Raw genomic sequence first — 24,370 nt, forward strand, 5'->3', positions numbered from 1 at the left:
TTATGATAGCTGTTGCACCTTCCCACGGCGGTTCCGGTAAACTCGCCTTCCAGCCGAGTGGCCCGAGTCTCACGCAAACCGTGCAATATATTATTTATTTGCACCTTCTGACTACACAACATCTTACTTATAACTGTTAGTGTTAGTGTTGGACACAAACTACAGATAACATGTTACATTTTGGTCATTTCCTTTAAAAATAGAACACTTACCAAATACCAAATTTTTGCTATGTCTATTATAGAGAAAGGCATGGGAGGGTAAGCAGGTTATGCCTGTTCATCATAATGTAGTCGAAGTGCCACAACATGCGCTCTCCGGCCGACCTCATTCAGCACATGAGCCTGCAAAACGACTCGAAGTTAGAGTAGATAATGTATTACAAGTGACATGTATGATGTAGAATTCCTCCATGCAGCTTTTTCAATCACACAAATCACTTCAAAAAAGGTATGGAGAACTGTTTTTATAAAATTGAGAATGTACACGGTACATGCCATTGTATACATGTACATTGTACAACACCTTGGAGTCGTGTTGCTGGCTGGTGTGGCGAGTGGAGTCCCCACAACAGAGTGCATGTGCTGGAGTTGGACTATAAATGCCTGTCGCAGTACACATGGTACAGAGAGTAAAGGCTCAGTGCTGCTGGCCATGTGTAACTCAAACTTTCTGACTAACTTGATGCGAACATGTAGCTGAGAAACATGCATTGGTTGCGGAAGAAGGAAAGCTGTCAAGAATGCATCAGAGGTTTAAATCTACAATCACGTGTACAATGTACATGTACATGTACTTGCACTTCGACCTTAGAAATAATTGAATTCTATTGCAGAACTAGCTGCACTACTATCGTGTTACATGCATTACTTTCACAGCGGGGTGTGCTGGGTTTTTGTCTTGACACTACATGTCTTGACATTTCTCCAGCAAACTCGACGCTCACCATCACTCTGAAGTCAGGTTTCCTTGATTGCATGTTGTTGTTGTTGTTGTTGGCTGCAGTGTGCAGTGATCACCATCGACTCGTGACGTACATTGTACTGTAGATGTACGTGTGCAAGTATACTTACATGTACACTGTACATACATGTAGTAGTAGTAGTAGTAGTAGATTTTATTATTTTACTAGGGGAGTCCCAACAGGTGTTGCCTTTTTACTGGGAACCCTATGTGAATTTTTAACATGTTTACATACAGAGTAAGAGACGGGCATGTGAATACCTCTTTAATGCAATTTATAGTCACAGTGTATTCCAGTGCTGGTGTTATCTCCTCACGTACGTGTCGTGGTTGTAGCACTGCTTTAGCCTACATTTAACATTATAATTGCCCTATATACATGCACAATGTACATGTAACTAGCGAATAGCACTATTATGTTTTATCGCCTGATGAGTGTTTTTTGAAACACGAAACTCGGAGTTACGAGAAAGCTTTTTGGTGTCTGTTGTTCTGCCTTGTTTAATGAAATTATTTACGTACTTTTCCAGAGTCCAATGCTCACGCCTATTGTGTAGTTACGATGCGTATCAGCCCTGTTCACAGTCATGGCTTTACTGGTCATGTTCAAAAATGCACTGGCCAACACACCCAGTCATCACAATGTGACATTGCAATTGTGCTGTGTCCTGTGCAATGCATGCGTAAGGAGAGCAGTTTCCGCCAAGGGCGACTGCCCACTGCAAGTGAGCACAAGATGGAGGCGAAAAAACTGTTGGAATTACCGCCTTGGCTTGAGTCGCCTAGGGTCCTCCGCGCCACAATTTCAGGTCGCATGAGGGTGGAAACGCTATACAGTAAAACCTGTAACTAAAGACCACTGTGACTAGCGACCAGCCTGGTACTACAGACCACTTCGTCAGGCACAGAATGATGGTCTCACATTGACTCCCTCGATTTAGGCTAAGGCCCGTGGAGAATCAATAAATACAAATACAAATACAATACATTCATATACAAGAGTATGGTTACGCGGTGCAAACCTCTAACTAAGGACCACCTTCCACTAAAGACCGCTTTCTCTGGCCCCAAGGGGTGGTCGTTAGTCACAGGTTTTATCGTACATGTACTTATACATGCAGTGACAGGCATATCTTTGCTCTGAGATCACACCGTGCAACTTCGCTACTGGTATAAACCTAGAACACATCCAGGATAGGGTGATCACAGAATACACGACTCACGTTAGGAGAAGTCTAGAAAATGACCCCTAGAATAAAGAGGGTCAGAACCGGGTCTAAGATCCACACGGTTCAGGTGGTCTCAACAGACTGGGGCTCTACCAACCGTGGATGGTTGTAGAAAGGTCACTGTTTCCGAACAGGGTGTCCTCCACCTTGTTACATTCTGTCAACCAACAGCATGTTAAGTTGGCTAGTGTATCCAAGCAAACGTCAAGAACCTCCAAATGTCCAGGCAAAAAGGCAGCAATGACTTGGTAGTAACCCCGCATACCAACCGACGGTGTTGTGCAGTTCATGTCATTACTTTGCAGTACATTTTGTAATACTAATAGTGCACTGGTATAATTCTTTGTGCCATCTTCAATAGGTCCGTCAAATACAGTAGTAGTAGGTTTTTCATTTTGACCCGACGAGACCATACGACGCTTGCAGATCACAGCACGAACAGTTCACCAGCCACACTCCACGAAAGCAAGTAGTAGTACTTTTTATTCGTGTTCGATATTGAATTTTAATTTTAATTTATTTATTGCTTTACAAATATTGTTTTTATTCCATTTCACATTTTTCATTCGTGTTGGGTTTAACTACTCATTGTACTGATACATGGTGATGATTGTGCTTTGCTTTGCCCGTAAAAGAGGCCTTCAATCAAGTAGTAGTACTCCTGACAAGTCTTGCACTGCTTCTCCTCTGATGAGTTCCCCGTTATTATCTCTATGGAAGGAAACAAGACTTGTCAGGAGTACTACTACTTGCTTTCGTGGAGTGTGGCTGGTGAACTGTTCGTGCTGTGATCTGCAAGCGTCGTATGGTCTCGTCGGGTCAAAATGAAAAACCTACCACTAGTGCACTGGTATGCTGGAATGGACATCCAGATACGTAAATGTACTTGCAGCTGATTGCATGTTCCATGCCGGTCACACATCTGAGAACAATCAGCTTAGCCGACAGGTGAGAATCGGCATTACCCGAAAACAAGACGCTCTCCGCGGCGCGCAACGCAAGAGACGCGCAAGAACTCGAGGAAGAAGCGATGCGTTGCGCTGCCCGATATGTGACTGGGTGTATTTCTTGGCCGTGCCGGGAAGTGATGCGTGATGTTACGAGCGAGAAATCACAATACACTACAGTCTACACGTTGCTTGACTGGTTTTAGAGAACTAAACGACGGTAGCGGTCGCTGGCTGTACATGTACTGGTAATAGGTAAGAAACACGATCTGTGGTAGCCACAGCCACCTAGGTGATTGCGTATTGCTCCGTCCATCGATAGGGAGTTCTGAACACCGGTGCAAGGAGAGATGCGGATCTTCGTGCATCTGACTGAGGCGTTGGAACTGAACCGGAACATTTGGGATTCTCTACCTGACCTGAGTGGAAGCATGCAACTCGAGAACAAAGGCAGGCTTCACAACCTCCACGCGAACAACGTTACGTATTAACTCCCGTTTTTTAGGATAGACTTTCTCAATCAAATTCCCTCCGCCTATCCACCAACTACTAGCATAGGCTGCCTTGTTGGTTCTGCAGTATCAGAAAATACAATGTACATGTCCGACGGGATAGCTCCACTAGGACCCAACTCTCCCTTCCTCTAGCCCGCTCTTCTGCATTGCTACACCCCCCCCCCCGTTTCATTGGCTATTTGCATTGGCTTAAGCTGCACCAGGAGACAAAAGGCCTTTCCACTTTAACAGCATTCAGGAACGCCTTGCTTTACCAGTAGAACACAATTTTAGTCCATATTTGCTACTTTCTTCTTTTCCTTTTCTTTTTGACTTCTTACTCTTTTCCTTGTTAGCCGTGGTTGGCTATAAAAACCCTGCAATCGCCACGCAAAGTGGTCATTGGCTACCCCAGCCATGTGTTGCTTGGAATAAAATAATAAAAAATAATAATAATGTAGGTGCGTGTTTACCTGCTGCTGCCCATGTCTCCTGACATGCAGTATCCACGTGAATGAATAGTGGCGGTGATTTGTGTTTCTCAACTTCTTTTTTCATGTTGGCCTATGACCTCTGGCTGGTTGGTGGATCCGATCTATCCTTCCGCACCATTTTAAAGCTGTACCTAACGTCTGAACATGGGAAATCTCACGAAGGCGGAAAGGTAGTCTTTGATCCATCACCTGTACGTGGAATACGCCCTGCAATGGCTCTCATCCTATCTTTCCTGCCGCCACCAGACTGTCAGAGTATCTACCTCCCTATCAGACCCATTACTAGTCGTGTCTGGGGTACCCCAGGGGTCCATACTTGGGCCGCTCCTATTTCTACTGTACGTTAATGACTTGCCAGCCCTTGTACCAAATGTAAGTCTTTTTGCTGACGACACTGCTCTGATGTGCTCCGACAGCTCGGCAGACAACCTCACGGCCTCCATGCAGTCCGGGGTCAACGCTACAGTAACATGGATGGAAACCTGGAAACTGAAGCCTAACCTCGCCAAAACCGAGGCCATGTTCTTCTCTCCCTCGCCCCCCACTCAACTTCTGTATTTTCCTGGTCTAAATAGTACACCTATTAAAGTTGTTAACGAGCACAAGCACCTGGGCGTTATTCTCGACCGCCAACTCTCCTGGTCTCCACAAGTCCAGTCTGTGTGCAAGCGTGCGAGTGCGTCCTTAGGTATGCTACAACCCCACTGCCAACACTTGAATGATAACTGCAGAGAATTGTTCTTTAAGTCGTACATCTTGCCTATATTTGACTATTGCGATATAGCTTGGTGCGGGTTGTCTCAGACTTTACTCCACAGACTGGAGGTACATCAACGCTTGCTTCTGAAAATTCTGTTTCGAAAAGACCAAACATTTGCCTCCCTTTGTCTTTATAAACTTGCTTCCACGCACCCTCTTCTTGCCCGACATCAGCAGCATCTTTGTATCCTTGTGCAAAAAATCTTCCTAGCCCAAGTCCCGAAACATATTGCCAAGTACAACTGGTTTGTTACCACTAGACCAACACGCAATGCCTTATCACTGCCCCGAGCTAGTTCCTCTCTGTTTTTGAAATCCCCTTTCTTCTCAGCATACTCCCTTTGGTCTAACCTGCCTACTAGCATTAAGACATGCCAGGATATCAGGAAATTCACAGTCCAGCTTTCCACACTGTCTCATCCGAAGTGATCCCATGTATTATTAATGTGCCTCCCTTTCTTTTTCTCTCCCTATCTCCTTTCCCTCTCTGACAGCATCTTTCTTTTTTTTTTCCCTTTTTAGCTTGCCGTGGTTGGCTATCACCTGACCTCTCATGTTTATTGGCAGTCTTCGGACGGGCCAGGAGATGTTGAATAAATAAATAAATAAATAAATAAATACATCATACACATGTACACCCTGTACGTGGAATACATCATACACATGTACACCCTACGTGGAACGTGGAATACATCATACACATGTACACCCTGTACGTGGAATACATCATACACATGTACACCCTGTACGTGGAATACATCATACACATGTACACCCTGTACGTGGAATACATCATACACATGTACACCCTGTACGTGGAATACATCATACACATGTACACCGTACGTGGATCCGCAATACTTCTTACCGGTGTACAATGTCATGCTTTTTGCGCCTTTCGCCTGCATCAACTCCTCGTCACAGAATTAAACACGGTCGTGTTTATATATCGGCCCCATGTCATAATCAAGCATGCGCAATCATGTACTGCACATGCCACACGACGTGGCTGGTTCGAGCCTGTTGGTTAAATGGTTTTTCGTCCTGGTCATCATGCGTGACCTCAGTCTCTTCCTCTCGCGGAGACCTTTCCAGGAAGCCCAAGATTGTGAAGATTGAGTGAGTAGAACTGAAGTTACGTCCCAAACAACTTGAAAATATGCAGAATTTTGAATTTTCCAATCCGCTCTCAAAGGCTTAAGGTGGCAGACTACCCAAAAATTCGCTGAAAAATCGAATTTGTTAATTCATATTGAGTGCTACGTCAGTTGAAAGAGCATGAATAGCTGCAAATTCTCTGAAAATTGTGTCCCTATCTGACCAGCCGTTCAAGAGTTATGGCCGAAAATGTGCCCTTGCAAGGAAAGATTTTTTGTTGCATGCTGTCATTTGTTGGCAGCACTGTATTTGAATGTGAGCAGACCGTGCGCAACTTGTCGCATTATGGAAACACGCGAAAGTGTGCAGAATTTTGCCCCAAGTCCAAAAAAGTTCAAAAAAGTCCAAAAAATCACGTTTTAAAAACCACGTATTGGGCTTTTGCCAGCACCCTCGTGACGTTGCAGATATATGGCTTGATTATTGTAGAAAGTTGACGTTGATTTTAAGTGACTTTGGCAAGTTTGAGTCGTGTCAAGAAGTCAGGTAGGATTCAGTACTAGGCAGTAGTGAAACGTGAGTGGCAGTCTTTGCCGGTTTCTGAGGGCATCCTGGATTTGGTGTGCAGCGCTGTGGAAATGGCTTGCTGTGGAGGTCCCAGCACTGGATGTTGTATCAAAGGTACGACCTCGTAGCACGTGCGAAACCTAAAAAAATTCAAAAATTGACTTGGATCTGTGGGAGTCCGTGAGAGAACGCCCACTCGTTCCGTTGTGACAGATTCCAGGGCCACGTTGAGGGGCCCTACCCCACCACCCATGGCTGCTTCTGGACTTGTTTTAGGTTTGGGTCCCGCGCACGGACAGAATGGGCACGAAAATGTGAAAAAAATGTAAATGCATTTGTTTGGTTCCTGGGTGGCTCGCACATCGTGGCACTATGCCGGAAATTTGAGTTTTTCCGGCCTGGAAAGCCTGTCAGTGAGGCGCAAGAACTTGTAAATCATGTCCTGAGGGCCAGCATAGTGGCAGGAGTGTGTGGTCAAAATTTCACTCAAATCCTCTGAGAAACACCAAAGTTACGGTCAATTGAATGCCATATGAAATTTATGGGTAGTGGCCCTGGAATCTGTCACAACGGAACGAGTGGGCGTTCTCTCGCGGACTCCCACAGACCCAAGTCAATTTTTGAATTTTTTAGGTTTAGGGTGTGCTACGAGGTCGTACCTTTGATACAACATCCAGTGCTGGGACCTCCACAGCAAGCCATTTCCACAGCGCTGCACACCAAATCCAGGATGCCCTCAGAAACCGGCAAAGACTGCCACTCACGTTTCACTACTGCCTAGTACTGAATCCTACCTGACTTCTTGACGCGACTCAAACTTGCCAAAGTCACTAAATCAACGTCAACTACAATAATCAAGCCACATATCTGCAACGTCACGAGGGTGCTGGCAAAAGTCCTGCTGCACGGCGGCGGGCTTCGCCCGCCGCCGTGCAGCCCAATACGTGGTTTTTTAACGTGATTTTTTGGACTTTTTTGGACTTCGGGCAAAATTCTGCACACTTTCGCGTGTTTCCATAATACGACAAGTTGCGCACGGTCTGCTCACATTCAAATACAGTGCTGCCAACAAATGACAGCATGCAACAAAAAAATCTTTCCTTGCAAGGGCACATTTTCGGCCATAACTCTTGAACGGCTGGTCAGATAGGGACACAATTTTCAGAGAATTTGCAGCTATTCATGCTCTTTTAACTGACGTAGCACTCAATATGAATTTACAAATTCGATTTTTCAGCGAATTTTTGGGTAGTCTGCCGCCTTAAGTACTTACTGTCTGTGCAGCGTTCCCCGCAAGTCAACTCTGAGCGTTCCCTCTATCCCATATCCCATCGATCTAGCTGGCTAATGTCCCATGGCGAACAACTGCCATCCAGAGAAGCACAGTTTTGGGTATGTCTCGGACGAGTTCACAATGTGGAGGGTCAGCTCACAGACAATTGTTCCGTCGCAGGTGGCCAGTTCTCATTGTAATCACACGCAGAACATGTCCTGGTCGCCAGTCTCCTGCGAGCATCAAGATTTTCCGCTTGCTGCTAGCAGTGAAAGGTGATACTTGAGGACGCAGTTCAAAACGACATTCACTACACTGGAAATCATTAATTTTTAGGATGTCACTCATTATTAGTGTTTGGCGAGACACACTCGCAGCAGAGATGACTGTTGTTAATCGTGGATGTGCACACAAGGCATTACGTCATGTTTTGGGCCTTGAAAAACCGCGGGAAAGCGTTTTGGGTGGCAGAGACCTGGCGCATGGCGTTGGCATTTATCCACGAGGTGACATATGAAAGTAGGAAGCGGTATTTTGGTCTTTCGCCTGGTCTTTTCTTTCTTGTTGGCTGTTGCCTATGGACGCTCTGGACCATGTCTGCCCAATTGTCAGCTGAGGACCGCCTGAAGAAGTCCAGTTCGTTATGGGAATCGACTTTGCGCAAGAAAAACTCTTCGTCATGGAAAGTGGGGGAAATGAGGCTGTACCTGCAGCTGAAAGGCGAAGACGACTCTGGAAAGAAAGCTGACCTGCAAAAGACGTGAGACACACAAAAAACCTTGTCCTCCGTGTAAGGATGCAATAAAAAATTGATATTACTCCTGAAATTGCTGTGGGAATAGTTTCCAAATAATAATAAAATGCGCAATAATATTATTATCATTCGCTGTACACACGTTTTTGTGTTTGTGCAGAGTGTCGTCACTGCTGCTGTCTGGGACTGTGACTGGGGAGCTTGAGGATGACACCGCTGGAGCCTCGTCATCTGATGTCCGTTTTCCTGACAGAGGATGGAAGAAGCTGGTGGATGTGGCGCAGGAGGAACTGAAGATGAAGTTCTCAATCTTCTCCCTCATGGACCACTTCATGTGCAGGAAGTCGTCTGATGGTCTGGATGCTGACGACATGAGAGCTGTGTCCTCCCATAGCTTTGGACTCTACAGCAAGAAGTACTGCCGAGATGGAGAGGTGTGCCTGGAGAATGGGACGGTGTATTTCCGTGGGTTTTGCAAGGCAGAGATGAAGACGTCGATGCGGTATAAAATAGCAATGGCAATGAAACGCGAGCCCTCTGTACGGATCATCTATGCGTCTTGTGAGTGCCGAGCTGGCATTGGCCCATCAGCCAGCTGCAAGCACATCGGGGCCATATGCTATGGACTAGAGGAATTCTGCCGATGAGGGATATTCACTGGGATGACCTGCTCAACCAGTGACCTACAGGCTTGGAGCGCACCACCAGGCAAAAGGCGAGTTTCTGACATGGAGTTCGCTAAGCCTGTGTTCAACCATACCCCGAAGTCAACCTCCAGTCGTGCGTCCTTCGATCCACGTGCTGCCACCGCTCCAAAAGACTCTGCACCAGAAGAGCGACAGAGACTCTTTGACTTGTTGAGCTCTTGCTCCCAACCAGCCAATATCCTGGACACTCTGCGGCCATGCTCTACCTCTCCTGCTCAGACAACCACCTGCTCCACTGGATCACCCGACTGCTGGTCAGTGCCGGAGCTAGTGCAGCTGATGAAGGAGTCCAGGACGTACCGCAGCACATTCCGACCTGATGGCAGTGTTGTCGTGGCATGGTGTGATATGTCCATGCGTCATATGCAAGTGTCCAGGCAGCAACGCCATGCACTGGAGTATCGAACTCGTGGGCAGGCTGGTAACCGGCAGTGGAAAATGCAAAGGTATGTCTGAGGATAGTGTACTGCATTCAGTCCAGGAAAGTCTGCAGGCACATAACACTATCCAAAACATGACGGGTGTATACTGTTTTCATGCTTTTGTTGACGACTTTGTTTAGGCCATGACTTTACAACACTTTCAAGTATGTTCAAATTCACCCAACACTGCAGATTGGTTGGTTCATGTGTATGTCCCTCTGGTGTGTTCATTTCATGCCCTATGCAACAGGTACGGGCGACTCACAACATCCAACTTCGGCGTGATTGTGAAGTGCAAATCAGCACATCCGTCGTTGGTGAAACGCCTTCTATCCCAGTCAGTTATCAACAGTCCGGCCTTGTCGTGGGGCAGAGAGCATGAAGATGAAGCCGTCTGCATCTACTCGGAGAAGCAGCACATGTCTGGCAAGAATGGCCTGTGTGTCTCACAGCGTGGTCTTGTTGTCATGCAGTGTGGGTACGTTGCTGCCAGCCCAGATGGAATCGTATTCGTCCCGACCCAGCCGCTGACATCGCAAATGGGTTTACTTGAGGTCAAATGCCCATATTCCCATCGTCACCACTCTCCCCAAGATGCATGCATGGAGTCTGGCTCCAACCCATTCCACTGCACATGGTCAGATGGAGGTTTATGCCTACGGCGACAACATGACTATTTCTATCAAGTGCAAGGTGGCATGGCAGTTGCTGAAGTGCAGTGGTGCGACTTTGTCGTGTGGACGCCAATGGGCATCGCTATACAGCGAATCTCATTCGACACGGCGTTCTGGAAGGAGCAGATGGAGCCGAAATTGACCGGCTTCTACCGTGGTTGGCTGCTTCCGCAACTTCTTCACCCACAAGAAGAGCCCGTCTGCTACATGGATGTTGCCCCTGCCGACCTCACCCAGCTCAATGTGCCGCCGCCAGTGTTGTGTGCTCTACAAGATGCCGCCACCTCTTCAACGCAAGAGAAGGATAGCCCGCCACGACAGGTATGCGCTGCAGAAGATGCTGCCAAGTCTCCAACGCAAGGAAATGTGGACCGGCAGCAACGTATATCAACCGCCACAGGAATCTCATCCTGCTGCCAAGGTTGTTCATTTGATTGAGCATTGGCATTGCGTCCGTGAAAAGTCTGTGCCAATCAGTTCCATCATATGTGCACGAATGATGACATGGGCAAAGTTTGCAGTTGCTGCTTGAGAGCTCATGGTGACGCCAGTCTTTGACGTGTTCATTGGCTGCCACCATTGCTACATGTATTTCCCCACCCTATGGACGGTGGAGCTGTGGCAATGCATCCACATGAACGGCTACGCTTGCATACGGTGTACATACTTATATTGTCAGTGTACATAATGTCTAGTGTTTTATTGCCAGTGTACAGAACATGAAAGTGGATACAGCCCCACGTCACACCATTTCTTTTTACAACCATACGTGAACATAGCCCACTTTATTGCCGTACATGACAGCCACACACATGCTTGTGATTTGTATGGTTGCTTCCATGATCCATTGAGTTACTTTCATAGAACGCACTTTTGTCACTTCATGCTGAAAAGCAAAGAGGAGAAATACAGGCAGTGATATTGCTATGGTGGTGACAGCAGTCACGTGTGGAAAATAACAACGGATGCATGGTGGGGGGTGGGGGGGGGGGGGGAAGAGGCTCACAGAAGCAAACACTGGGACAGGCCATCATGAACCTGTCAGTAACTGAACGCATTGAGCAGTAACGGTGCAGCAAGAAATGGAAGGAAGCTATGTAATGAGCTGCGCACCAAAATCGGCAACCACACAGCAAACCAGAACTATGGCATCAGCAATGTCAAAGTGAGCGGATAGAATAAAATCCAGGATGTGAAAGTTCTTTATTCGTTCGATAGCACGTTCTACATGAACGCGTAGCGAGGCAACGCGGCGGGTCTGCACCAACTCCTTTTCGGTCAGCTGTTGGCCATTCTTGATGAACGGTGGTATGTTGACATAGGCACCCCGTTCTGAGGTAACAAGAAACAAGAAGCACAGTTTATAAGCTTCCAAGCAAAACTTGCTTACACCAGCATTTCCAGCATTGACTGCACTACACATCTACTGTGAGGAGGAGTTCACAGCACTGATCGCAACCATAAACTATTAATAGTTCACCAAAAGGAAACAAAACAGGGGGACATACCTTCACAGAGTTCCTTGATTGTGAATCCTTTGTCCGCCATGACTGAGTCACCTTCGTCCATCAAATCCAGCACTCCACACGTCTTGGTGATTTCACGGTCAGAAACTGACCCACCATACAGGGAAGAGATGAACGAGATAGCTCCACTGGGTGTGATGCAAACTAGAGCTTTGAATGTGTTTCTATTCTTGTACGTTGACCAGGTGACTCTCTGAGTGTCGGGGTCGGAGGGAATCTGGATGGGGAACTCGGTGCAATCGATTATAGTGCGTGTGGTGGGGTATAGGTCGCGGAACTTCTGGGGCATAGCGGCATCGATCTACAGGTTAGTAGATAGAACATGGGCACATAGCACACACACACACACACACACACACACACACACACACACACACACACACACACACACACACACACACACACACCAATGGGACTCAATTCTCGAAAGACCAGATCAAGCACAGACACTGATGCGATCGTATGTAAGGTATACGTTAGGAAAAAAATAAACCAGCCCTATTGCAATCCAAAAGGCTGGACTCACTAACGACCAGTAATGGGTTAGGCTTCAGCTGTTGAGCCACGGGCATATCATCAACAGACATAAATCATTCTGGCATGACAACTAACCTGCGCTCTAGACGGCCAGGCGGGTAGCTGTGCGGACTTGAAGGCGTGGTACATGACCATGAGGTACGAGGTGAAGATGCGGCTCACAGTACCTGCACTGATTGAAAACCTCTGAGCCAGGTCTTCGTTAGGACAATCCAGCCGCAACTTCATGAACGTAAGGAGCAGGCTGTTTTCATCGTCCAAGGCCCTCACACACTGACGTTGCCGTTCACCTATGCAGTGGGCACAGTACATTGAACCGAGACATGTATGACATGGCCCACGAAAAGAAGTTTGATTTGCCAGGAGGATGGAGACTCACAGCACTGAGTATGGAAATTATGGTACCGACACAAGTAGGTTCCGTACTACTGAAGTCATTCCACCCAACAACATTGCAAAGCACAGTATTTACATCATCAAAATCTAGCACAGAGCAGATAACATCCTCACCTGTTCTTGCTCCATTCCATAAGGTCATCCCCTTGCAGTGGGGGCTCCAGGAAAGCCACCAATGCCTGAAATTACTCATAGCTGGGGATACCAGTATAGAACTTGGTGAGGCTGGCACTGTTGCAAATCCTGGCGACAGAAAACTCTGGTGCTGGTACTGTGGCAGTTTCCTCCAACTTGACTCGCAGTGCCTCATTCTCCTGTGTCAACTTCTGCACCTCCATCCGCAACCGTGTGTTCTCCTCCAAACATTCCTGGATCTGAGTTTGCACTTCACTGATCTGCTCATCAACGCTGGGCAGGGATGGTGATGGCTGCTCCTCACAAGTGCTTTCACATGTTTCAGGTTTCGCTGCTGACGGTTGGGGCGTTTTGTCCTGATGTGTCTTCAGGGCCACGCGTTCTTTTGGCGTTTTCCTTGTCTTCTCTGCTGCTGACCACGCGAACAGCGTTGGGATAGGATGCTCCTTGGAGCGCTTTCCGCCAACAAAATGAGCGCCGCAGACCCTTCTCGAGCTGCCCACAACCACACTCGATGTCCGCATGTTGTGGAGCCACTTTTTGAGTGTAGGCTTCTTTCCCAGAGGAAGACGGTGAAAAGAAAGCTTTGTTCCATCTTTCCGCTTGCCACCCCGATTGGAGCAGCCAAAGACGCAGCAAGACTTCGTTATCGTGTCTAAACGACTACAACCACTTCCTCCACAGTCGACAGATAACCTGAACCTAACTAAACCAAAATGTAAGTTTGTTCTTTCTTCAAACAACGAAGCCCAAAAGGTTTTGCCACCCAATTTGAGCGTCCCGCGCGATGACGTAAACCAATGATGTCACTTGCCCTTGTGTGCACAACGCTTATTGTGGATGACTGTGCATTTGCAGCACTTGGGGCATGACATTATGTTGTGAAGTGTTATCTGCCAGTGATATCTGGCAGTAAAAAAGCAATAAGGGATGATTAAATCGACCTTATGCCTGTCTGCCTATCCGACAGAACGCAAGTTGTCTTTGTAGGTGGACTTCTCTCAGATGCTTCACCTGTTCTGTCCGGAGTGCCCCAGGGATCCATCCTAGGGCCCCTCCTTTTCTTAGTGTATATTAATGATCTTCCCAGTCATGTTGAAGGTGTGTTCTTATTTGCTGCCGACACTGCACTGCTCCGGTTCAATGAGTGTCTAGGCTGCGAGACAGTCTCCAGCGCGGTATCAACGAAGTCCATCAGTGGATGACTACCTGGAGACTAAGACCTAATATCGCCAAGACTGAGATATTATTCCTGCCGAACTCAGAGCCAACCTATGCATTCACTCTTCCCGGATCCCTCACAGACCTCACAGTGGTAAAACAACACAAGCATCTTGGTTTGGTCATTGACTCAGACTTATCGTTTAGTAGACATGTCGACCATATCTGTAGCAAAGTCAGTAAAGCTGTTGGCTACCTCGTGTCTCACTGCTCCCACCTACCGCTTGAATGCATTCGCCTTTTTTTCATTGCTATATTCTCCCCATTTTTCTCTATTGCTCAACCGCCTGGTCATCCCTACTAAGTAAATCGTTAATGAGTACCCTGGAAGTCCACAATAAGAGGATACTCAAAGTCCTTTTCCGCAAACCATCATACTTTCCTTCTGCCGAGCTGTATGATATGTTTAACACCTTCCCTATCTCTAGTCAAGCGGATCGAAAACTGTGTATTGTTGTTCATTCTATTCGTCTTGACAAAGCCCCGCCACACTTGCGTAAATATAACTGGTTTCTTCCCGCTCGTCCTACGCGCAATCCCTGCACTTTACCTAAAGCCCGAACATCAGCTTATACCAGATATCCGTGTTTCGCTGCCTATTCTCTCTGGCTGGCCCTGCCTCTATCAGTAAAATCGTCTTGTACGCTAAAGGATTTCAAGGCCAACATGAAGCTCGTGTTCTAATAACTGCTAGTTCTTCATTCAGATTTGTTTCTCTTTGCCTCCAGTAATGTATAATATTTATTTATTTTTGCTTTGTTTTTGTTTACTGACATGGCTTGCTACCGCCCCCCCCCCCCCCCTCCCTCCATATTGGCCTATATTCTCTGGCCACGGAAAGGTGAAATAAATAATAAATAATAATAATGCCATTGGTACAGATCCACGAAATCCCGTAGAAACCCGTAGACCCGGTAGGGTGTTCATTGTGTGCTATGCATGCGCATTTGACCTTTTTAGCGTCATAATTCAATAACCAGCAATCGCTTTTCCAGCTTCTTCACTTTGGTTAGAGCTAATGACTAGCTAGATCTTTGTCAGAAAAGGGTTTTCGTATGAAATGCCTTCAGGCCCCATTTCTTAGTGGAAATAGCAGAAAACACAATAGGGTCCTGCACATTCAACACTCTACCGGGTCTACGGGATTCTACTGGATTTCGTGGATCTGTACAAATGGCATAAGGTCCATTACATCCGACTGATGAGAAAGTAGTTTGTACATGTTCCTACATGCACATCATACATGTATGTAGATGAAGAGGATGTTCATGCTTCCACAACTCTGACAGGCATTTTTCACTAGTTTGCGTACCGGACGTACATGTAAGTACATTATTGTATTGTCCATTTGCCATGCGTCACGTGGACACACACACACAAGAAACAAACAATCAAACGTGCATAAAACAGTCACACTCTCTGACTACATTCACACACACACACATACACACACCACCCCCCCCCCCCACACACACACACACACACACCACACGCACACACCACACACACACACACACACACACACACACACACACACACACACGCACACACACCTCAGACCTCAGACCTGCCCATCGCAGAAGCAATGATAGCGAACAGCTATGTTAGACATAGCAACTAGTGCTGGGATTACACCATTCAACAGCTTGCAAGGCTGATGAATTGACCGCCACTAATTTTAGCCTGGTATCCACCACACAGCTGATTGAAGTGGCTATTTCTGGCCAGTGAATCCCTATTTTTTCATTTTTTCATTTCTTCATTTTTTATTCTTTTTTCTTTTTTCGACACATACACACACACACACACACACCACACACACACACACACACACACACCATTGGACCATTGGACCATTGGAGGCCCATCGCCGGAGGCGATGATAGCGATGCTACAGCAGAAGCCATAGCGACTTGTGCTGGGATTGCACCATTCATCAGCTTGCAAGGCTGAAGAATTGGCCGCCGCTATTCAGCCTGGTCTACACCACACAGCTATAAAAGTAGGGATTCACTGGCCAGAAAAAGCCACACACACACACACTCCGCAAACCACAGTGATCCTTATCCTGTTTCGTGGTATGGTTGAGCGGGGGCCCGGGGGGGGGGGGGGGGGAGGCGTTCAAGTGATCGCGTACAAGTGATCGCGAGCAAGAGAAAATCCTTAGCGGATAATGTCGGCAGAAAAATCGGCAGAATTCGGTACATTTTCTTTTTTGTTTTGTGGATGTCTGGGTACATGTATAAGTAAAAAAAAAAGTAAATTATCGTATCCGTTCCCGAAGGGAACTCACGACGGCCGCTAACACCCGATAAACCCTAGCGGCAGATGCAGCGCCTAACGGTGGGGGTGAGTGGGTAAGCCTCACAACCACTGGCACAAGTGCCGAAAACGACCCCATTAGCTGCATCCATGTACCCCTTGTGCCTGGCCACAAGTTCCCAGTTGACTGTGGGTAGCAGCACGGCTGGAAAAACCGCTCCCAGGCAGGACTTGAACCAGGTACCTCTCGTATCTCAATCATGGTCTCTGACCAACCCACTGTGCCTGCCTGGTTGTATGTGGATCATGAAATGGAGCAGAATTCAAGAAAGTGCCTGCAATAGGGGGGGGGGGGGGAGGGGGAGAATGCAATGTCAAATCATGGTTGCGAAGTCCAAACGGACCTATTCCTTGCTTCTGATCGATGTCCCCCTCCCCACACGCGCAGGTGTATATCGTGGATCTCACAGGGACCAGTTCCACATTATAATCGCTGTGAAGTTAGTTGTGGAGCGCCTTTACCCCTGTTTTTAAAGTTCATGTCCTACCACATCCAAATCTAGCGTCCCTTGAAAGTTCACTTTCATGGCTAATAGTCGCATGGTCTCTTGTCCCAAGAGACCTCTGCGCTCTGTGCTTTCTCCACTCCACTTTTTAAAGTTATCTTCTCTTTTCTCTCTTTCCATTTAATATCGTAAAATATTTGGCATGATCGTCCGTTTGATGTACTATGTGAAACAGAATAACTACACTGAATCCCTTAGGTTTTTAGTTAGGTGGCAACTACATGTAGATGCAAGTACAGTCTGTTGGGTCCCCAGGCAAAATATCAACACCAAATCCAGAAAATTGCACTCAGAAATTGGGGAACTTGTATTGAGAAGGTATGGCATTACATGATGTAGAGAATCCCATTTTTAAAAGTGAATGTCGACTCGAAAGCTTTACTCAAAGTTCCAAGTTGGATACACAGTTGACTCCACTCATAACAAACTCGTATTGTTATAGTAGTGAATTTCGTGCTAGCGACCATTGTCCATTTCCGGCCCTGTTTGAACCGATTCAAAAATGACCCTTGGTAGCGAACTGCTTTTGTTTTTAACGAACCATAATAATATTATCTTGTAGGGCGGCATGATAACCAATTGCACTCATGGAATCATGGACCACATGCCAGTCATGACGTGTTCTTTTTATGGTGTGAGAGCATTTCTGTTCAAACTGTTATGAACCCTCTGAGGTTCTCTAAATTGTCAGCATCGAACGACCACACGGCACGAGGACAACTCTTTTCCTTTACACAGTATATTTCACTTCATCGAATAATTAACAATTAACACTAATAACACCAGCTATTTATAGCATGCAAAAACAGCGTACATGTATATCAAAACATACACATATAAAACATGACATGACAGCGTATACCAGTGGTACACTGCAAACCGCACACAGCGCATATAGCGTATGCCATGCAGCAAACATCAGCGGTACGGCGGAGTCGAAATACAACATTGCAACGAATACAATGCCTTAAGCACGAAGCCTTTCGCACTTGAGAACTGGTGGTTTGCAACACAAACAAACTTCGGATATAAAGAACTAATTCTCCTCCAAAAGGGTGGTCGCTACATCAGGAGTCGACTGAATAACAGTCATGCTCCATTCTGGTGGAGTTGTTTAACCTGCTTCACTCAGGAAAAAAGCACTCAGGCTAAAGATAGATTTGAAAGGAGAGCCAATGATTAATAATTTATAGTAAAGAAAAGCAACAAAGAAACTACATAATTATAAGGTCAGCTTTGTGCAATGTTATCGCATGAGCTGATAGTCAAGTAACTGGGGTGTTAGTGAACAATAGCATAACTTTACTCGCTACACATATACGTGCACACACAGAGACATAGACAGCAATAACGACACTACACAAAGTGAAGGGTAGTTGGCCGCAGCCAGATGTGAACCGGATAGCGAATGAGGTATGGAAGCAAGGACTGAGAACAGAGTGTCTCAGATAGAATAGGCATGCCAGTGGATAGCAAAAAGAGGCCATGATGCAGAACCGCTTGGGACCGTCAGATTAATTTTTCTGGACCGAGCCAGCCGGGAAAAAACCCTCGCGCCGACGTACACAGTTGTGAGGGATAAAAACCGGGTATATATCCCCAATGGCGATTAGGCATCATGTAGGCATGGTAAGCACATCATGGCAAAAAGTGATAAAAAGCAATGATAATATGCACATAAATGAAGTGTGGGAGGGCAGGGACACTGGTAAGACTCAAAACTGACAGAAGAAGTCAGGAAAAGAAGCGACAATAAAGAACACACCAGATGCCATATTTGCAACTGAAAATATTTCGCGAGAAATCAGTTCTCGCCTATCTCGCTGCGCTCGGCCGGCGAGAAATACAACGTACTTCCTTGGTCCCTTTCTTTACTATAAATTAACTTAGCCCAAAGATGCCATCACATCATACCAACTGACCTGGCTCCTTCAATAATGATACGACGATCAAGTGAGTTCACTGCTTCAAAATCAACTTCAAGGTGAACATAAAAAAAAATCTCCATCATTTTGCGAGAACTGTGGCAATACGCCCAGTGAGAAGGCATTTCTCCTGTGCCTATGGTGAAAGAAAATGAAGCTAAACAAACAAACAAACACATACTAGTAGCATGAGCTCCAGTGTAGGGAGCAAACCCTTTTGAAACAAACATCACCATTGTAATAATTACTACTGCAGTTCATCCGGCAGTACTACTTGCAGTTTGATGAGAGATGCCGTACCGGAGCTCAGCTGTGTGGCCAGCTCGGCATTTTCACACACGCATTCTCGGAGACACGGCCAATGGTCTTCATTTCCCACTGTGACAGCATCCGACTCATTCTTCGTAAACCCTTGACCAGTAAAGAGCTCCAAGAGGCGTAATTCACAGTAGAGAAAAAGACGCGTTTGCCAGGCCGAGCGAGGAGCTGCAAGTGCCATGAATCTGCTATAGTCCATTAACTGGCTGGGCGATCGTTTTATTGAGAGAAAATTCACGCCGTGGGCCTTCTCGTAATCGGCAACTGAGCGCGCACGGAACTCGCTCAGATGCCGCATCACGTCAGGCACGGCACCGGGGTAGAACTGGCGGCAAAGCTCCACGATACCGCTCCACGTTGCTGGCACGCCCTTCGGCAAGTGAGCGTCCGCGGGTTTGTCATCGGGCACGTCTTGTTGATTAGCCTGGGCAAGAGCAGCACCATGACTGTTATCGCATTCGACAATCTTGGCCTGGAAGAGCAACAGCCATGCATCATTCTTGTCCACCTCGCACTGCACAGGGACAAGCAAAAGATCCGGAAGCAAAGCACACGCATCAAGTTTTCAGGCACTGCAAATCGTCATCATTCTGCATGCAGAACAATCGGGTGATGTAGACCTAGCACCGTCATACAGCTGTGAGTAAATATGCATAATGTAAAGACGTTCGGTTGGGCCTGTGTTACGAACTGTATTCCAGAGATACACCGTTCCCAGATTTTTGCTACAAATCACAGACATCCACCGTGTTCATCGCCACACAAATCACACACATCCACCGTGTTCATCACCACACAAATCACAGATATCCACTCTGTTCATCACCACACAAATCACAGACATACACCGTGTTCATCACAAGTAATGCTGACGGCTGGGTACACGTCACTGGCCACAGAAAGGTGGATTCTTGTCATATGTCACTGGAATTGTAGAGATGATGGCGAATATCTATCACTTGTCCTAGTTGACATTCACCGTATTTTCCTGAATATAAGTCGACCTTCTGTGCGCCAGAAATTTCGCCAAAAGCTGGGGGCCGACTTACAAACGGAACTCGACTTACATACGGGAATCTGACACAACAAATGAAGTGACTGGAGTGTCCGTACAAAAAAGCACTGCCGTATGAACCATGTGAACTTTCGTCCTGCGACTGACACTGGTTTTGTTCAGATTTTGTCTTACTGGCATGATATGATCTCTCCTCGCAGAGAACTCATCATTTTGTATGTGTGGGTGTCATGGAGCTATAACAACTCTTTTTCATGAAATTGACTCCTGGATTTGGGGTGGTCGACTTATAATCGAAGTCGACTTATATTCGGGAAAATACGGTATACGCTTTTACACGTGCTTGCAGATCAGTATAGCTAAACATACTCTAAACATACTCTATGTTAACACCATACACTACAGTGGTGTACAACTCCACATACTACACACATAAAAGCAGCATGGTAGATCACATACTACACACATTACAGGAGCATGGTAGATCACATACTACACACATTACACGAGCATGGTAGATCACATACTACACACAGTACAGGAGCATGGTAGATCACATACTACACACATTACAGGAGCATGGTAGATCACATACTACACACAGTACAGGAGCATGGTAGATCACATACTACACACATTACAGGAGCATGGTAGATCACATACTACACACGCATGGTAGATCACATCCCGTACACATTACACGAGCCTGGACCTCGCTTATCCGGTCCTCTTTTATCCGGATCCCTCGCCATCCGGAAGAAAATCGTTGGTTACCGATTTACAGCATATGTCATGCATACATACAGTATGTGTGGTCGATTATCCGGTTCCCTCGCCTACCCGGATAATTTCGTAGAAAAAGGGTGTGTGCGGTTAAGCGAGGTCTGACTGTAGCTCGCATCCCACAAGTCGAAAACACTTCCAGGCTCATTTGATGCTGTTAGCCACTTTTTTAAAGCAGGTACTGTTTTCCCGTATCTTTTACCTTGAGGGTGATGAACTCGCGTGTTAGACCGAGGGCGAGCAGGACATCATACGGTGACTTGCATGGCAGAACGCGGCAGGCAGTATCTCGGCCGGCAACGAACGCCGTGCGCCGTCCTGATGCCTCACTCAGCCTTGTCGGCACAGTACCACTTTGTACCATGGACACCCTGCACATGACGTTTGCCGCAACTTCATCATCGGCGAGTCGACGTGCTGCTGTCTTTCCAGAGTAAAAGTTGGTTAGATGGTCAGCGAGGGCTTTAGCGTCCATAGTGACTAGCTGTGGCGAGCTATCTCAGTGACCTTGTATGGTTCTTCCATATGACTGTCCAGTACACTGAACAGCTTGCTCTGGAGAGACAGAGAGACGGAGAGAGAGAGAGAGAGAGAGAGAGAGAGAGAGAGAGAGAGAGAGAGAGAGAGTGAGAGAGAGAGAGAGAGAGAGAGAGAGAGAGAGAGAGAGAGAGAGAGAGCTATTAGACTCCATAGCAACAAACACAGAGATACGTAACGGAGAGCACACACACGCACACACGAACACATACAATGTAGAATATAGCAACTGGGTGTCACTAACTGCTTGCGTAGCGGCGTGTTTGAACAGCAAAATCCAAAATCAATGTCATTTCCACAGGAAGGCTACTGGTGTCTCCATGACTGCTCCAGTGCGTGCTATATGCTACAAGTTCAAATATCATGCTACATACTATTCACGGCTTGATTGTTTTGTTAAAATCTTTTTCTACGTGTACTGTAATTTCAGAGTGTTCCTCAGTAATTCTTTTCATACTTCAAGTTTCAATACCTTCACAAACACTGACAAGCATCATACAAATGGGAGCTGCCTCTCTGTACGTACCTAGAACTTTCTATTTTAGATCACAGCATTATTTTAAATTTTGTGCAATTGTCTGCTCCTCCACTACATGTCTAAATGTACCAGTTTTTTTCATGCTCTTACCGTCACAGTGCACGCTACGCTGGGGTAGTTTGTACGAGTAAGATCAAAACACCGCTAGCTAACGAACGTCAACCGATTAGCAAAACACGACTCTCCTCTATGTAACTACCAGGGTCGACTCCATACAAGTGATCTGCAAATACCAGAAATACCTAATGGCCAACACCAGGCTATGCACTGCTCCAGTGAGTGTTACTGAATGAACTAGTACTAGTAGTAGTACTACAAAGTCATGTAGTAGTCTTGCCTCTTGCTGTCTAGGTACTCGTACATCTACGATCGAGTACAATGACTATGTAGTCCGCCAATTATTTTCAAACGCAAACATTTAAAAAATAATGTTTCAATTATTTTTGAAGTCAACATTATGTTCCCACCGAACATTATTAGTACATGAGACTTGAGAGATCCTGTGATCGGGAGTCTACCATGGTCTACCCATGCGTGACCATGGTGACGAAGAAGCGTAGGGCGCGCTAAGGGCAAGGATCCTGCGATACTAGAGAGGTTTTGCATTCCGAAATTCGGCAAAAAGATTCGGCACGTGGGAGCGAGGTCGAAAATGCACACGAAGATTCGGCGTGTTTGTTCGGAAAAAGCTCACTTTGCCGAAAATATTTTTCGGATGCATTTTCTTGTAGAAGAGCGCTAGCGCGTGATTTATTCAAAGAGGTTTCTTATCTCGGCCTTGCTTGGCAGGCGTCTTTGGCGACATAGCATCGTCAGCTACCTCTGATTGTTCCTCTCCACTGCCTGTCGACTCTCTTTCGCCTGGAGTGTCCTCACCGTCATCTGTGTGGCTGAAAAGACTATGGCGACACGCATAAAATTTGACTTGGCCATGGAGTTGCCAGTTGGTTTTTCTGAGGCGACTGAGGAGGCAGGTTTGGCCCTCGACTCTTTGGGTGATCAAAGTTCGTTGGAATCAGCAAGAAAAGGAGCACGGGACAGGACGTTGCTGATGCTGGGGCTCACGAAATGAAAACACATCATTTTCGACTTGCAAAACAAACGTTGGTGCGAAAATTCGACATTTTGATGTTCGACAAATGACCGAAGAACGCTGTACCGAAATTCGGAATGCAAAACCTCACTAATGATTGGTTATTCGAACAGCGACGAGCATAAACACAAAATGTTCCGTACTACATGTACATGTAGTAGTACCACCGGTAGTAGAGTCTACTACCGGTAGTATACAGTAACATAACGACGTCAGTGCGAGTAGTGAGTCGAGTAGCGGCCTAGGGAGTAGAGGCAAGAGTACAACAGGCTGCTGCCGTGCTGGGAGAGCTGAACAGGCTAACGAGCGCAGTACGGATCCGACCTGGACTAGACTACAGACTACATACAGACTCACGTGAGTGCGTTCGATTTTGCCCACAAATCAATTAATTTGTTGAACCCATGAACGTGAATCCATTCATGAAACCATTCATAATCCATTCATGAATAGTATAATTCATGATGGATTATTTATTACTAGTACCAAGGGTACATAACCAAGAGTGTGCAACTCTACGATTCTCCAGCCCACAGCGGAATCCTTTTATGACATCAGTCTTTCATGGTCTTTGGCGGCGGTTTAGCTCACTGATGCCATCATGCATAGCCAGAGATCAAAGTGCAAATAATGTGTACATTACACCTACGGTAGTAGAAGCAGAACAACGGACGAAAGATCGACGTGTCTTGAACCTGACGAACTCTCACCGTATTTACAAAACAAGCGCCGGAAAGAATACCCACTTCATCATACTTCTGCCAAAGGATGAGGCAATAAAAAAATTCCGCCGTGGGTGAACCCATCGCAGCTCAAGATAGGAGTTTCACACTCTTGGTTCTGTACTCTTGCTAGTACGGCCCTTGCTATTCTCATCACCCCCTGTGTGAATAGACGTTATTTGATTACATCATCAGTTGATGCTTCAACGAAAAGGCTGCGGACTCGCGGCACAGCGCTGCACTTGCTAGGGGTAAGCGGATTATGCGGGCATAATTTTTGGCATAATCAGGTCCTTTTTGAGAAGGAGCATACAATTGCATCCGAAAAAGAAGGGCCGATGCCCAATGAGACTGTTATACACATATAATAATAAATAATAATTGAAGGCATAATTGCCTTTTTTAGAAGGAGCAT

At 46.4% G+C, this 24,370-nt stretch overlaps 2 protein-coding genes across 2 annotated transcripts; both read right to left on the bottom strand.

The window, feature by feature from the left end:
* Nucleotides 1-11,381: 11,381 nt before the first annotated feature.
* On the bottom strand, nt 11,382-12,991 carry LOC135818261 (uncharacterized). Its single transcript, XM_065331619.1, has 4 exons — nt 12,955-12,991; nt 12,520-12,734; nt 11,890-12,208; nt 11,382-11,713 (listed from the first exon to the last, which is right to left on the bottom strand). The coding sequence occupies exons 1-4, from the start codon at nt 12,980-12,982 to the stop codon at nt 11,475-11,477; spliced, it is 801 nt and encodes a 266-aa protein (XP_065187691.1). The 5' UTR covers nt 12,983-12,991; the 3' UTR covers nt 11,382-11,474.
* Nucleotides 12,992-18,390: 5,399 nt separating this feature from the next.
* Nucleotides 18,391-22,572, bottom strand: LOC135818260 (uncharacterized). Its single transcript, XM_065331616.1, has 3 exons — nt 22,231-22,572; nt 21,268-21,620; nt 18,391-19,781 (listed from the first exon to the last, which is right to left on the bottom strand). Exons 2-3 carry the CDS (start codon nt 21,538-21,540, stop codon nt 19,197-19,199), a joined length of 858 nt encoding a protein of 285 aa, XP_065187688.1. The 5' UTR covers nt 21,541-21,620; nt 22,231-22,572; the 3' UTR covers nt 18,391-19,196.
* Nucleotides 22,573-24,370: the final 1,798 nt, after the last annotated feature.

The sequence above is a fragment of the Sycon ciliatum genome, chromosome 5 (genome assembly GCF_964019385.1).
Source record: "Sycon ciliatum chromosome 5, ocSycCili1.1, whole genome shotgun sequence".
In the NCBI taxonomy this organism is placed as follows: domain Eukaryota; kingdom Metazoa; phylum Porifera; class Calcarea; order Leucosolenida; family Sycettidae; genus Sycon; species Sycon ciliatum.